This window comes from Lolium rigidum, chromosome 7, assembly GCF_022539505.1.
Source record: "Lolium rigidum isolate FL_2022 chromosome 7, APGP_CSIRO_Lrig_0.1, whole genome shotgun sequence".
NCBI lineage: Eukaryota > Viridiplantae > Streptophyta > Magnoliopsida > Poales > Poaceae > Lolium > Lolium rigidum.
Window position 1 is genome coordinate 332,378,727 of NC_061514.1, and position 15,860 is coordinate 332,394,586.

At 48.5% G+C, this 15,860-nt stretch overlaps 2 protein-coding genes across 2 annotated transcripts; both read right to left on the reverse strand.

The window, feature by feature from the left end:
* Positions 1 to 4,284: 4,284 nt before the first annotated feature.
* On the reverse strand, positions 4,285 to 6,561 carry LOC124673448 (NF-X1-type zinc finger protein NFXL1-like). The gene has a single exon (XM_047209525.1). It carries the CDS (start codon positions 6,559 to 6,561, stop codon positions 4,285 to 4,287), a length of 2,277 nt encoding a protein of 758 aa, XP_047065481.1.
* Positions 6,562 to 9,736: 3,175 nt separating this feature from the next.
* Positions 9,737 to 10,869, reverse strand: LOC124678983 (momilactone A synthase-like). Its single transcript, XM_047214827.1, has 2 exons — positions 10,708 to 10,869; positions 9,737 to 10,617 (listed from the first exon to the last, which is right to left on the reverse strand). The coding sequence occupies exons 1-2, from the start codon at positions 10,815 to 10,817 to the stop codon at positions 9,819 to 9,821; spliced, it is 909 nt and encodes a 302-aa protein (XP_047070783.1). The 5' UTR covers positions 10,818 to 10,869; the 3' UTR covers positions 9,737 to 9,818.
* Positions 10,870 to 15,860: the final 4,991 nt, after the last annotated feature.

Here is a 15,860-nt window from a genome sequence, read left to right on the forward strand (position 1 = left end):
ATAATGCAACATTTCCTATATGCAGAAGAACCACAAATTTGTGCCGTAAGACCAAGTTTGCAACCAAAGAGCAACAGTTGTGCACGAAGACCACGTTTGCAGGCAAGAATAAATCAAACATAATCAAGAAACTGAGATAAGCACTGACATAGCCCGAGAGTATATAAACTTTCGAATATAATTTAAGTTTTGCAATACTTGTCTGCAATCTTGATGTAATCTGAGCTAAATGAGCCCAAAAGAAGTGACAAGAAAAATCAAAAATAAGAACGAACAATTTATCACTTGAATATTGTTTCTACAGGAATATATATTTTAAAGTACTTGAAATACTGATGGGTAAAAGAACTAAAAAAGAAAGGGAGAGGTGGACAAAGAAATCCAGAATTATGCACTCACCTTACTTTATTTAAGGCAATATGCAAATATATCACATATTACTGAGTTCCCGGAATAATTATTCATTCACCCACCCTAAAAAAATATATTCATTCACACATAAGAATAAAAAAACATCGCCTCAAAAATTTTCTTTGCCTTGCCTTGATTCTCAATAGATTTTCCTCTAGATAGAGAAATTGAAAGTTCATGATCTTGCATATAAAGCTCTTAACAAAACCTCAAACAAACAAACAGTACGACAAACAATCATTTCGGCTACTAGGACCGTGCGAGCATGTACTTTAGTAGCCAGAGATATGATCAAAGTAGAAGTCAAAAATATTATAAATCCACTAATGTTGTGCTTTTGCTGCTTATAGATCAAATATATTTATTAGCAGAAAATAACGTAGCTGCATTCCCTAATTTGGCATTTGGGGATTCTGTAAAACAACCATGATATACCTCACTTTTACTTAGAAAAAAGAGACCACAATTACACGGAGCACTGAGGACTGATGAAAATTCTCAAACAACGATGTAAGTTGTGGTCGTACATGACCTTATAGCTTATATTCAATGCATACTACCTAAGAAATACCTTATATACAACACATTATACCTAAGAATAAAGTAAAAGTGATAGAATCCATCTGAGATCGGTAGAGATATCAACTTGTAGCCTAGCATTACTACCAAAGAAAGTGGACCTTCTGATCATGTGAATCGAAAGATACTGCGAGTATTTCACTACTGATTTTCCACAATTTTTGTGCTTACCAAATAAGATACAAATTTAAAACCTGATTTCCTACGAAATCATCATATGATAGTATGACACTGCAACTCAAAAAGCTTTATAACCCATGGTGATCTGGCATCATCCTGATCTATCTGGTTAACCAAGTAGATAGCAACTATTTTCAGAACCAAGCAATGCATGGCCAGGCTAAAATAACACAGGAGCTCTAAATAGCATGGTTCGTGTTCTTTACTTCTAAGATTTCAGATACTTCGGGCATGACCCTGGTTAGTAAGACAAACCTAGTGAAAGGAATCATCTAACCACCACAACTGACAATGTTTTTCCCCTGCAAATAACAACCTGAAGAAAACATGATAACACTGTATAGTTCAGTCTGTAAAACTGCGAATAATTATACGTGAAGAGTTATTTAACAGATATATGATAAATATCTATGGATATGTGACTAATTAATAGGCACGGATGTGAAGAATTTTAAAAACAAAAATGAAATGAAATATAACACAAAAATGAGCAAATAATAGGAACAATTACCTGCAAGCTGTAATGTTGTTGCTGTAGATCACTCAAGAACATCCCTTGTAGCTCAAAGGAGGACGATGTGGCCAAAGACAAAGAGCAAGGGGCTGTAGAAGGATGGCGAGCCCGCACATGTGTTGCAGCCATATATAGTCATCTGTAGCTCTGGCATTCAAGTCATGGGGTGGAGACCACCATTACCTAGCGTCACTGGTGTGCAAGCCTGACTTAATATACCTCTGCATACAAACAGGAGCGAATAACTCATCTTTTCTAAAGCAGAAGACTCGTATTTGAACAACCAAATCTGCAATGCATATTCTGTTATATTTGTACGCCGATGTATTCTGATGAATAAGAGAAACTGAACATGAAAAATTAAACATAGCTCTAAGAGCACTGCAAATTACCGACCGTGGAACTTCGAGCTGGCACTTGCTGCTCGATTCATGTTTACAGCTGTGAATGACCATACAAAGGGAACGACGTCATAAGGCTTTGGAATTCGCGTCGATGATCTCAGGAAGGCCTAGCGAAGAGCATGGTGGACCATCAGTGGTGAGGGCCGGCAACCAGCGTGTGGGAGAGGCTTGAGGGCCAACGGTGACCAAACGAGAACTTTGACAGGGAGACCTCACCTTCCTTTTTTTCTTTACGGAAATGCCTCACCTTCCTTGCCCACCACAGCCTAGCTTGTGTAAGCCGGGGCCAGAATAGCAACGAGAAGGGAAAGGTAGGGAAAATGCACATTTGTGTCATATTGTTTTCTGAGCATTGTAGATAAAAAAAACATGCTGCAAAACTGAGTGCAGAGATGTAGACATGTGTTCTAGAAATATCCGGGTTGCTATATCTGACATGCATTCTAGATGGAAATCATTCCAAGGAAGGATATGTTAGATTTGACTTAGTAATGAGTAAAACATTTGGTATAAGTTTTAACTAATTCTGCAGTTGTGATGTTAAAACAAACAAAGGGAAGCGTTACTAATGTTTTTCAGTTACTCACAAGAATTCACAGAATTTAGAATTATGAAGAGAAAGAAACATGAATATGAAACATCTGGTAGATACTTGATACATTAGTAAATGAACAGAACTATCACATCACTAACCACAATCTGTGTATCAAATCACTGGAGGAGAGCAACCTCACCTTAGAGCAACCACACAAAGGAGCGCACCGCAGTAAAAAGAAACAGACAAGGAATCTGCAAGCTACAAACAGAGGAAGGCGCATAGAAATCTGAAAATTAGTACAGGTATAGAATTGCTTTAGCACATGTAAGAAAAAGGCATATTAAACAATTTCACTTTGAAAAGTGATGGGTATAGACCTATTAGACAGCTAAAAGATGAAAAGGGCTGGCACAGGATCAAGACCAATAAAACTGAAGCATAACATGCAAATACAAAAAGAAATTATTAAGTGTGTATGTATCTCCTAATCTAACCGCCAAAAACTTTGCATCATTATGATTCATGTTAGAACAATTTGTATTGCCCGTTTTATTAGGAAGGCTAAATATGTGATGCCACGCATGATGCATCAGCTAGTCAACTTGATGCAATACATAAGCTATTCAACTTGGAGGTAAAATCCAGCTGAAAATTTACTGTATATAACAAATATTTAATGCACCAGTGCTTAGTGTTGATTACAAAAAAAAATGTCGATGATTTTATTTTCAGCATAAAAATAGAAAGAAAGCACACATCCAACAGAGGCAATCCATCGAACATCAGCTGCGCATCCTCAATAGTCAATAGGACCAACTGCACACTGCAAGCAAAACCCCAAATATCAAGGTGTACTCCAAAGGTGCAAGTATGGAATTAAATCAGGGTAAACTTTCACTCAATGTGCAGCTATTGAATAGATCAAACTGGCCACCTGCAGCTATCCAATTTTGGCCTTCCACTAAATGTACTAGCTTTCCAAATCTCATGGAACCAATTATAGCAAACACAGGAAGAACAACTATTTCCATCGCATAAGAATTGGCTGTGTTCGTAATTTGTATATAGCTGGAAAAAAACCCATTTGTATTTGTAGGATTTTGTAAAGGATAGTGTGACTCGACCCAGGACAGAAGCACCATGTAGCTGCATACATATCAACACTTGCAACAGAAGCAAAATCTGCACAGCATTTCCCCCACACTACTGCATAAGAAAACATTAGCAGGAGAACGACTCAGCCTAATTACAGGGAGCACACAAGGAATTCATAACATACGTGAGATCACACAAAGTAACATCCAAACAGAGAAAGCGATGAGAGAATAGAAGGCAAATTTATGCCATATTTCTTCTTAGTTCAAATGAAGGTCTGCAGACGAAGGAGCAGCCTTAACAGGGGGATTGCCCCAGAGACAGAATCAGTACTTCCCACCGAACAGTCAACAACAAGCAACAATAGGAACCTACTTGACAGAATACTAGTCTCAAGATATATAATAGAGTCAAAAAAAGACCGAGAGATAAATGATATCCAAATAAAAACAAGGCATCTCGACCAAACTGCCTACGCCTCATCACTTGCACGATTCTTCCCAGTTTTCCACTTCGAAGTCCGGCTGCAGCTTGGGCTTGTGCTGCACGTACTGGACCCAGCATCAGTGCGAAGATGAGCTTGTGGAAGCAGGAGACTCCAGAGCAGTCAATTTGTTGGTACCCATGACTTGACCGTGAGTATCAGTACGCCTCCACGCTGACCTTGGAACTTGACCAAGCACGCTCATCCCTGAAGAATGGCTGAGTACTGTCGAGTCTCCAGATGATGCAGGCTCAGAGGCACCAGCCTTGTTCCATGGATTGGCACTGCTCTTTGCAGCGGATCCTCCGTCCCTCTGTGCCCCACCCCACACATTGCCTGTTGAAGAAGCCTGAGTGATGCTGCTTGGGCACAACATCGCATCACCCTGGTATGCAGACCCATAGTCCAGACACCTCAGCGCTGTCGCGGCTCTAGCCGGATCACGAGGGGAAGCATTCAGCCCACACTGACGGTTGCATCTTATATCCTTCGAACCACAAGGGATGTTCCTCAACATCACATGTCCCCCGATGCACGCTCTCATCACCGGCACAACACAAGGTGGGCAGTCCCCAGAATGGCATTGGTGGGAAGCTGGATGCCCACAAGGCTGAGGGACCGTGCACTTGTGTGGGCACGACGGAGTCGGTGTCCCGCACGGCTGCGGCGGCGGAACAGATGTCCTGCCGCAGGCACAAGTGAGATCATGGAATATGGTCTCACGGCAAGGATCGCAGTGACCACTGTGGCAGAGATGCTGGCACCCATGCTGCCCACACCGGAGCATCTTGCCGCACGGTATGAGGCAGAAGTGGGGATCCATGGTGTCGCCCTCATGCTGCGCAAACGGCTTCGACAGCGGGCAGCAGCACTCGCTGCACCTGTGCCTCCCGCAGTTCTTCTTCCGGCCACAGGGCTTGCTGCAACGGAACTCTCCCACCGAGGCCATGACGTAGCACTCCACCATCTGGCCTGACGAGCCGCAGCTGCACCTCTGCTCGACGCGCACCACGCACGGCGGGCACTTCCCCTCGTGGCACGCACTCCTGCACCGATGAACCCCGCACAGCAATTTCCTCTCGCAAACCTTGTCGCAGGTGGGGACCGGGTCGAAGCAGCTCGTTCTTTCCTTCTCCTGCAGCCTCGTCTTGCCGCAATGGCACGTGGTCACCTTCTCCGGCACGAGCTCGCACTCCCCGCACGGCCCCGGGTGGCAACGAGCCCGGCAGGCATGGTTGCCGCACGCCAGACCGTGGCCGCAAAACGCACCGCAAGAGAACACTCCTTGGTCCTCCGAAAGCTCCCCCTTCACCGCCATCTCGCCGCACAGCACGGTCTCTGTTTTCCGGCCGCAGAAGCAGCGCGCGGAGACGTTCACCTGGCAGTCCCCGCACGGCCCGGTGTGGCAGGCCTTCTCGCACCGGTGCCGCCCGCAGGGGAGTAGGCGTTCGCAGTGCTGCCCGCAGGTGAGCGGTGTGGCCCGGTCCGCGCACCGCCGCGTGATCGCCTGCTGCTTGCCGCAGGGGCAGGGTTGCGCCGGAGCGTGCCCCTTGCAGGGCGGGCATGGGCCCGGGTGGCACTGCAGGACGCAGAGGTGCGGGCAGCTGGTGGCAGCATCGGAGGAGGCGGCCTTGGCGGGAGGTGTTTTGGCGAGGGGCTTGGAGCAGCGGTGGCCGCAGGAGTGCGGGGTGAGGAGGAGGTCGTTGGGGGGGTCGCGGCGGCGGCCGCAGAAGCAGGCATAGGCGATGTCGTTGGCGGGCACGGCCTGCGCGGACTGGCACCCGGGGCAGCGCCAGGAGGCGGCGGAGGCGGCGGAGGCGGCGGAGGCGGAGGAGTGGGAGGCCGGGGAGCGCGCCCACTTGCGGGTGCAGGCGAGGTGGAAGATGGCGAAGCAGCTGGCGCAGGACCAGACGGGGGCCGACCTGCCCACCATGTCGTAGCAGATCATGCACTCGACCGCGCCCTGGGCCAGCTTGTCCTGGATCTCCTGCACCAGCTGCGGCACCGCCGGTGGGGCGTTCGCGGGCGCGGGCGCGGGCGCGGGCTTCTCGTGCGGCGGGCCGCGGCGGGGGGTGGTGGTGGTGGTGGTGGTGTGGTTGAAGGGATACGGCCTCTCCTGCGGCGGGGTTTGGCGGTAGTTGGTGTTCCGGTGGTGGGCGTGGGAGGCCGGGATTGTGTGGGCGGAGTTGTTGTTGCGGTGGTGGGGAGGGACGTAGGTGGGGATCGGACGGGGGGCGGCGGCGGCGGCGGGGGTGGGGGACGGCGCGGCGTACCGAGGGCGCCATAGGCCACGAGAGGAGGCGGGCGTGGGTGGGTTGTTGTCGTTGCCGCGGCGTTGATCGGTGGAGGGCTGCATTGGGCGGCGGGGCGGGGAACCTAGGGTTTGTGTGCGCTCCGTCGGGGGGCTGGGGGTGGAGACGGGGAGGTGGCGGCGGTGGAGGAAAGCGGCGCCGGCGGCGAGTGGCTTGGATTGGGCGAGTATTGGGAGTGGGAGAGGGTATTTGAGGCGGCTTGGATACGACGGCAAGTCGGCGGTGTGGGGAAGAAGATGCGTCGCGGAAGAAGTTGCGGGTTTGCGGCTGGGTTGGTCGCTCTGTCCGTGGATGCTTCGAGAATCGAGAGCAGACCCTATTTGACGCACGCCCACGCGTGGTGGGCCGGCCCATCACCGAAAGGTTTTCTGGCTTTTTTGCATTTTATGTCGGTTGTTTCTTTCCTGTTTCCCCTGGTTTTTTTTTTTTTTTAGAATGTTTCCCCTGGTTTCTGGTTTTGTATTTTACACGGACAGCTTTGATTTTTTTTTAAGTTATTTTTTTTAAACTTGAACATTTTTGAATTTTGATCATTTTATGTTTCTGAACATTCTAAATTTAAACGTTGTTTGAACTTAATTTTTGAAAATTTTAAACGCAAACAATATTTTAATTAAATCTCTTGAATCCAGAAAATCCTCAAAATAAAACCATCTACGCGTGCCGCTAGCGAAGTTCGTTCATGGAGGCCTCAAAAGTCGGAAATTTTCTCAGTCATTCTGCTTACAAGCTAGCTATACCGGACCGGTGTGTTTTTCGGTACCTCTAATGACGATCAGACGTTATCGGTCAATGACGGACGAAACTATGGAAAGCCTAGTTGGATGACGCAAGGTGTGACTTGGAGCTCAGAAAAGTCACGTGGGATCCGATTGAAGGTGGACATACATCCGAACTATCTCGAGGTCAATAAACGGTGGGGCTAGGAGGGAAACGTATCGAAGAGCTACCCCTAATTCTCGAGCACGATATCTTCAGAAGTGAGGTGGCGCTAGCAAGAAGGCTTTGATGAACCGGAGGAGAGGCTTGGGTTGGTTCAATCGCTTGTGGTCTAAGCGGTCAGATCAGTGGCTGTTCGTCGGAGAGCAGCGGGAGGACGAGATGTCTTCCACAACCAGGTTCGAGGTGACGAAGTTCGATGGTGCGGGTAACTTACTGTTATGGTAGTCGAGGGTCAAGGATTTGCTGGGGCAGCCTGGAAACCTGAAGCCAACCAAAGCTGATGTGGTGAAGCCTACCAAGATGGATGATGATGATTGGGCTGAGATGCAAATCAGGGCCGCTGGTTTTATACGGCTGAGTCTAGCTAATCAGGTTCTGTATCATGTGATGGATAAGGAGTCACCAAGTGTAATCTTGAAGATGTTGGAAGAGAAGTTTCGAGATAAGACCGCACCCAATAAGCTGTATCTGAAGGAGGAGCTATGTGGCATGATGATGCAAGAAGGGGTGGACCTTACTGAACACGTCAATTCCTTCAACCGTGTGGTCTCAGACTTGAAACGTATGGGGCCAACGTGGAGGATGAGGACATGGCCTTGCTTATGCTTACTTTGTTGCCTAAGCTTTACAAGAGCTTGGTTGTTACTCTCACGTACGGCAAGTCAAGCATCACTTCAAGCGAAGTATAAATTGGTCTGTTATCTTATGATCAACGAGAAAAGAAAACTTCCGAAGAAGAAGAAAGTCGTAGTGTTTTCACGGAAAGAAGTGGTCTCACATTAGTAAGCATTGTCCAACGTACACCAAGACTGGTGGAGCTGCAAGTATTGTTATTACCTCAGCAACTAATTTTGATGGTGAAGTTCTATCCTTAGTAAGGGAATTGTCGGATAAAGTGTGGGTGCTAGATGGAGGGAGCTCTTATCATGTGACGTCTAACAAGAAGTTGTTTTCTACCTACAAGCCTGATGATTCTGGAGTTGTATGTCAAGTCGATGGTGTGCCTCGGGTTATTATGGGCAAGGGATATATCAAGTCAAGACTTAAGATGGTTATGAACTGGTGCTCCTGTATGTTAGATAGTCTGAAGGCTTCAGAGGAACCTTTATCTCACTTGGGGAATTTCATGGCAACAGTTATGTCTACCGTGATGATAGGAACAAGTTGACCATGCGAGTCAAGAAGGACAAGAAGCTGGTGTTGAAGAGCGGGCGAACTACGAATAACATGTACAAGGTGCATGCCAGCATCATTCCTAGTGGAGCTGAATAAGAGGAAGCGGCGGCGGGATCGGGCAACCGAGTCTAATGAGGATTCGGATGCCGACTCAGGCAAGTGAGCAACATGGAAAACCAAGTTCAACATATACAGATGTTCACGCGAAGATTACGATTTACATGTTGGCGACATATTTGCCAAAGTTGTGTCAAATATGTGTATAGGCTACAATTTGATTTGGACCGTGCGGGTAGGTTACATGTTGAAGTCGAACTCTGTAACTTGTGACTAATATAAAGACACATGAGGTAGCCAAAATATACTAGACGAAAAATAAGTTAGACACAAGATTGATTTTTGGGAACGATCCAATGCCCATGGTAGAGGCACTAGACCGTATCTGTATACCGTGACAGGCTTATCCTTGATGGTACTATGATAATACCTAGGGAGGAGCGCCCGTAAAATAATGCTCCACGGATGTAGGTGTTTATCGCTGTACAGCGTTACCAATCATCTTTTTCGTCTACTTTCTTTAGTGATGTAATAATTGCTTATTATGTTAATAGTAATTTCTGGTAAATTTTATAGTCTGCCATGGGGAAGAACTGTGTGTCGAGTCGGTCCAACGGAGAATGGCCATCTCAATAGTAGTCGCACGCACTAGAGCAATCAGCAATTAGAACTAAGAAATCAACTCTTGTCATTTTCTCACACTAAACTATGTTGGACAGGAGGATATTGGCCGTTTGCCAAATCGGAAGGTCGTATAATCAGTATATCTTTCGTGTGCGTAAACACTACGGCAGGCAAGGGATATGTTAACATGGAAATGAAGTCATGCATTATTGTCAGTTTGTTAGGAGTCATATACAAGTGTTTCGTAAGTCAACGACTGTTATGCGAGCAAACAACAAAGAAACTAAAACAAAGAGTTGTATGCTCGTTACAATTAAGAATTCAGACAATGGAAATGCAACCCGACCGGTAGAAATAATTGTACTGTAGAAGTTCTGAAGTTGTCTCATCACGAAGAATTGTTCACTACCACACCTGAAGGCGTTACTGCGCAACAATGGTGAAGAACTTGTGTATATCAACGCGGAACACATCATGATCGCGTCAAGACCTGTCAACGTCGTCAGGGCGCCGGCATGTTGGGCACCTTCCCCACCGTGAACCCGCCGTCGACGACGAGGTTGTGCCCGTTGACGTACCTTGCCTCGTCGGACGCCAGGTACAGGGCGGCGGCGGCCACGTCCTCCGCCGCGAGCGCCGGCCCGTCCATCTCGTTCATGTCCCTCTCCACGATCCGCCTGTGCTCCTCGGCGCTGGCCCCGGGGTAGCACACGGCCATGTACCCCATCACCATCGGCGTCGGGAGGTAGTTGGGCGAGATGGCGTTCACGCGCACGCCGGAGCGCGCCATCTCCCCGGCCACGGCGCGCACGAGCCCCAGCACCGCCGCCTTGGAGACGCTGTATGCCGGAAAAGCCACGCCGCCCAGCACGCCCGCGGTGCTGGCCGTGCAGATGATGCTCCCCCCGCGGCGAGGCACCATGACGCGCGCGGCGTGCTTGGCGCCGGCGAGCATGGCGCGCGTGTTGACCGCCATGACGCGGTCGAAGTCGGCCAGGTCCAGCGAGCCGAGAGGGGCGGGCGTGAGGGAGCCGCTGATGCCTGCGTTGTTGAACATGATGTCCAGCTTGCCGTGGCGGGACACGGCGAGGTCGACCGCCGCGGCGACCTGCGCTTCGTCGGTGACGTCGCAGCGGGTGTAGGACGCGGAGTCAGGGCCGAGCTCCGCGGCGAGGGCACGGCCCAGGTCGTCCTGCACGTCGGCGAGGACGACCTTGGCGCCGTTCCTGACGAACTCCTCGGCCGTCGCCTTGCCGATGCCGCTGGCTCCGCCGGTGATCACGGCCACCTTCCCAGCCAACCTACATACTCGCACAAGCTCTTAAAGATCGATCGTCCATGATTATTCACGAACTCAAGAAACCAAACACTAGGCAAGATCGAGCGCGCACCTCTGAGAGTTAATAGCCGCGGAGAAGTTGCTGGCGAAGGCGGACATGGCATGCTCAGCTCGGCTCTTCTTCGCCCCGGCGACGACGACATGCGTCACTGCTCGGAACATTCTGCCCGTCTCTGTTGCTGCGTGATCGCGCGATCAATAGTTGACCAGAGCAGATGCTGTAGGATAGCGCGAGAGTGTTGCTTTGGGGATGGAGAAGCTAGCAGTCAAATATAGACAGAGGAGAGAGCTTGCCAGGAAAAAGGCGCACGAGAGGGATTAGGAAGGAGCGTAGCAGTATCGGATGGTGACGTGCCAACAATTTTCAGTGACTGATACTGAATCCGTCTCATCGTGTGTATTGGGTAACGCTTATACGGAAAGCCAGGCAAAATCCTCGATCGGGATGCATTTATGGCGACACGCGCGCGGATGCATTTATGGCGACACTCATGCTTGGCGCTGGGTTGACCGGTCAACCAGTCCGCGCGCATGCTGGCATGTGGGATGCTGCTGCGATGCGATCGGTCGTTTCCTTTCGTTTTTGGCATGCGCGCGCATGGGATGCTTTCTTCTTCGATCGATCGATGGCCGCGCGCATGCTGTACCTGCTGCGTACGTGCTTGTTCACGTACAGTGCGTACCAACCCAGCAAATTCACCATCAATTAGCACACGATTATGAAGTTATTTACTTGTGATCCATCGCACACCAGAAAGCTTCGCTACTTCCGCTTGCCTTTTTTTTTTTAGCTAGTTTCAATTCAAGTATTTCACTGAACTCATGCTTGCTCCTTTCTCCATGTCAAACCCAGAAATCAATTAACTAAAAAACAACTTGGAAAAAACCGGTCAATGGAAGACGTTGAGGGGCATAAAGTTTTTCTTTCTTTAGGGTAGAATCTCAGTACCCTCTTGTGGGCGTCGTGGAGCCCCCGTTCATCGCGGCCTCGGATCGTTGTCCCCGGTGGTGTTTCTTCCTCGTTTTTCTTGTTACTTTGATCTGCTTTGTAAGTAGGTCTTCCCATCACCTTGTATCCGTTCGTCCTATGTGGCTTTACTTATAAAGCATGACAAAGCCTCTTTCTAGGATAAATTCTACAAATAATTGGACTCTTTAATTTGTGGCTTTTCATGTTCCTATGGCCCATAAAAACATAAAGAAAAATTAAGGAACACACATAAAATCACCACTTTTCGCGAAAATATAAAGGGTAGACATTGCCAAGCCTACAAAACGGTGGAATACATGAGATCTTCATACAAAGCCTTGTGGGAACCTAGATTTTAGTCAATAGTTCTATATCTATATCTACTAGGGAAACAACCTAAGTCATGTGCCTCCAGCTTCATCATCCTCACCGTAGCAGTTGGCAGTGGTCAGGACCGATGACCACTATGGGCGAGATAGACCCGCCTCACCCGGCGGACAAGCCCACAACTTTGCTATGGATTTGCTACCTTTTCACAATAGATACCCCGATCATGACCTAGTGCTAATAAAATATGGTAATACTATGGATCACCACCTGCCACACCACTGGATCTCTGCATGATCTCATCGTTCTGAGGATCATTAGATTATTTTGCTAGCCCTGCATTTTCTAGCATGCGACTTCCCTAAGGGGTCACCATCGATACGTGTTGCCACCCGTTGATATAGGTGCCATCAACTAGCCGCAACACGCCCACGCATAACACAATAGTGCTATATCTACTAGGGAAGCAACCTAAGTTATGTGCCTCCAGCTTCATCATCCTCACCGTAGGAGTTGGCAGTGGTCAGGACCGATGACCACTATGCGCGAGTATAGCTTCCACGACCCGCTTAGGTAGTTGGTCATGTCGAAGGTCGTGTGTTGCCGGTGAGCTCCAACGCAGCTACCATGCAGCTGCCCTGCATGGCAGTGCTCGTGCTCAGGATCGGTCGGTACATCCCTGCGGCGTCACAATGTTGCTATGGCTAGCAATCTAGAGCAGGTTGTGGAGGGTGCAGTCCGGGAAGACGATGATGGAATTGCCAAATAAGTAGTCGACGGTGTCGTAGATGTCGATGCCTGACAGAAACAGATTGAACCATCCGCGTGCGTCCGAGATCACCTAGCATTCTATGTGTCCTCACACAGGGTCCAAGATACCTAGCATTCCATGTGTCGGGTGGTGGCGTTTAAGGTGGTTGGGGCTGGTGAGTGGAATAGAATTGTAGGCGGCAATAATATAGTCATATGGGTCAGGCTGAATGATAATGGTAATTATAAATGGTACAAGCATGATTGGCGCGACGACAAAGGCCAAGAATGTCTAGGTTTTCTCTAGCCATGATGCTTGTAGAACAGTAGCGAAATTGATCGCGAGGGAACTTCCAACACGGACGACCCCCACCCGGCTATAACAAATGATTGTTTGGTTCTTATAATAATAACACTATGTTAATTGTTATATGTGTCACACGTTAATACAAAAGTTAACTAAAATACATTATTCAAGAAAATATGTCCTCTAATATTTCATTTACCACACATGAAACCGTAATTAATATTACACTATATATTTGATTAAAATTGTTTGCACTATCCAAAGTCAAAATCTAACTCTAGAGATCGGAGATGGGCTTATTTGTTCAGCAAGGGGCTCGGATCTACATATTTGGATCAAAGACATGACGATAATGATGAAGAGTTTTCTGTAAGACTTTATTATTGTACGATCATAAGATTGTACATGACTTAAAAGTTGAACTTGATGGTCTTATAGATGCACCCGATGAGGTTTACAAATTGGATCTAAGGCACATGGCTATATATGGAGTCTAAGACGGCGATTTGGTGTAGTGGTTTGACCTCATTTCCATGACGAATGTGCTTCTATTTATACAAGGGCGCATAGGTGGTAGGAGTCTCCATGTTGCACTCATGCTCATATATACTTTGTCGCATACCATCAACTCCGGCGTTCCTCGATTTATTGGTTGGAGCACCGCCCGCCTCAGCACTATGGATGTCAACGTAATTGCGTCGTTCTGGATATTAGCCATGCATTGTGTAACATGCGGGCTCCCTAAGGGGCCACCATTGGTAAGTGTTGTCATATGTTGATGGAGTTTCCATCGACATGCCGCATCATACCCACACATTGCACATAGCTGCGATGTCTCCGGCCTCCGTCATGCTCATCGTACGAGGTTGCTAGGGGTGTGCAAAACAGAAACCTTTCAAACCGGTTAGTGGGAGTAGTTTTTTCTTTCACAGATAAAATCTGCACTTTCATTTTAGTGCATAAAAATGAACTATGCTAAAACCTGCAAACCCATGAAACCGTTTTTGCATCAAGACCGAGGCACCAAGCGGTCCAAGCCCAATTATTCAATTTGGAGATGGCTACATGTATACACAAGGCAGCTAGATAATTTGATTACATTTAGATGAGAAACCTAGCTAGTTGCATTACTCGTTTGCATAAACCTAGCTAGATGGATTGATAGATTCAAACGCGAACACTTTTTTCCCTAGATCAGATCGGAGTTCCGACGAAATGAGCATGATGGGTTCGATTGATATATGCATATGAGGGCAGAAATATCGGCGATTAGTTATGTCAAGGTGGCGCCAAACCAAAATGTTATGACGAAATTAAGGAGTACACAGCCCGCTAAAGTTTCGCATATTTAGGAGTAAAATTGGGCTGACTGATGGCGCTGTTTGTGCCTGGGATCGTGGAGGCGGTTTACCTAGACGGCTAAAATTAGGCTGACTGATCATATCTCGCCGCCGAATTAGATCGCCTCTCTTTCATTTTTCTGGAATTTTCTTCCCAGTAGTGCTATATCTCGCCGCCGCCGCCGCCGCCGCCGCCGCCACCCAACTAAGCCTCGCCGCTCACCAGAGCCCATCCTCGCTGCTCGCCAGCTACCCATGCGCAGCCTCCTTGTCGATTCCCCTACAGCCGCCGTACTCCCGCACCCCCAGTCGCACCCATGCGCAAACCCTAGCGCTCCCCTGCTTGGCTTCTGCTCCTTCTCCCCTACCTCCTATGTCAAGTATGGCCCTCCTCGTCGGTCGTCCAATCCAGGTACATGGAAGCCGACCTGCTGCTCGCCTCCGATATCAAAGACGAGGGACGACCTGCCACGTGCCGGCATTCTCATCTTCTCCGGCCACCACGCGCGACCTGGCCTCCCAGGCTTGGGATGGACTCCCTGACATGGACACGCAGCAGTGGCCGAGGCTCAATCCGGCGTGGGAGATGGAGGCCCTCATCCATGTCTCCGATCCATCCGACTCACAAGCTCACCACCCGTCTTCGCTGTAAGGTCCCCATGCAACCCCTCTCACTGTCCAGGCCTAAAAACGCTAGATTTCAGGCCGCGATGTGTAATACTAGATGAGATTGATGATGGATCACGATCTTGCCGGCCACAAGTCAAGATATAATAGTTCTTTTCTAAGTGTCTAGCTACTGTGTAACCAAAGAAAAAGTTGCCTTGTTTTGCTGTGATCCAGAGGTGCACATTACATTGCTAAGCCATATTTACATTTTGCTGCAAGAAGATTGAGCAGGAGCAGCTCGTTGGCTGGTGGCGACCATAGTGGCGCTTACGCTAGCGTTGACGCCACGCCACACACCCTACTGCTCATGCCTCTCCGCCGCCCGTACTGAGAGCCAGGAGGTGTGCAAATTACCTCTGCCCCATAGTAGGTCTGCTTGTTTGTTTTTCTTCCTTTCGGTGGACTGGACACAACCATGAACATCTTTATTTATGTTACAATCATACTCGTGGCCATGCTTATTTTGATCAGATGTAGCTGGCCAACAAGCTGCAGCCCTGGGACCCTCGTCGCTGTCATTGGAGCCTGCACCGTCCGCAAGTGCATTTGGGTATCCTGGATGTCTCTGGCTCCGGCTGCATTCCCGTCTCCAAGCCAGCCTCCACCGCCAACCTTGAGTTCGGTGGCAACAGTTGTATGGGTGTTATGTTGGTGCGAGACAAATAGATTGAGCAGACAGAACTCATCGGCGGGTGCTGACCACAGCCATGCTCTTGGTATCGGCACTGCCACTGCATCATGTGCCCTCCTGCTTGCAACCCCGCCCTGGCCTAGTTGATGAGCCAAGGTCCGGTGATGGATTTACTGTTGCGCTTACTTTTGTTGTATGCTTGAAAATTGCG

Coding starts and splice junctions, on each gene's coding strand:
- LOC124673448 (XM_047209525.1), bottom strand. CDS start 6,561: ATGCAGCCCTCCACCGATCAACGCCGCGGCAACGACAACAACCCACCC.
- LOC124678983 (XM_047214827.1), bottom strand. CDS start 10,817: ATGTTCCGAGCAGTGACGCATGTCGTCGTCGCCGGGGCGAAGAAGAGC. Junction 10,618..10,707: donor GCGGCTATTAACTCTCAGAG/GTGCGCGCTCGA, acceptor GCGAGTATGTAG/GTTGGCTGGGAAGGTGGCCG.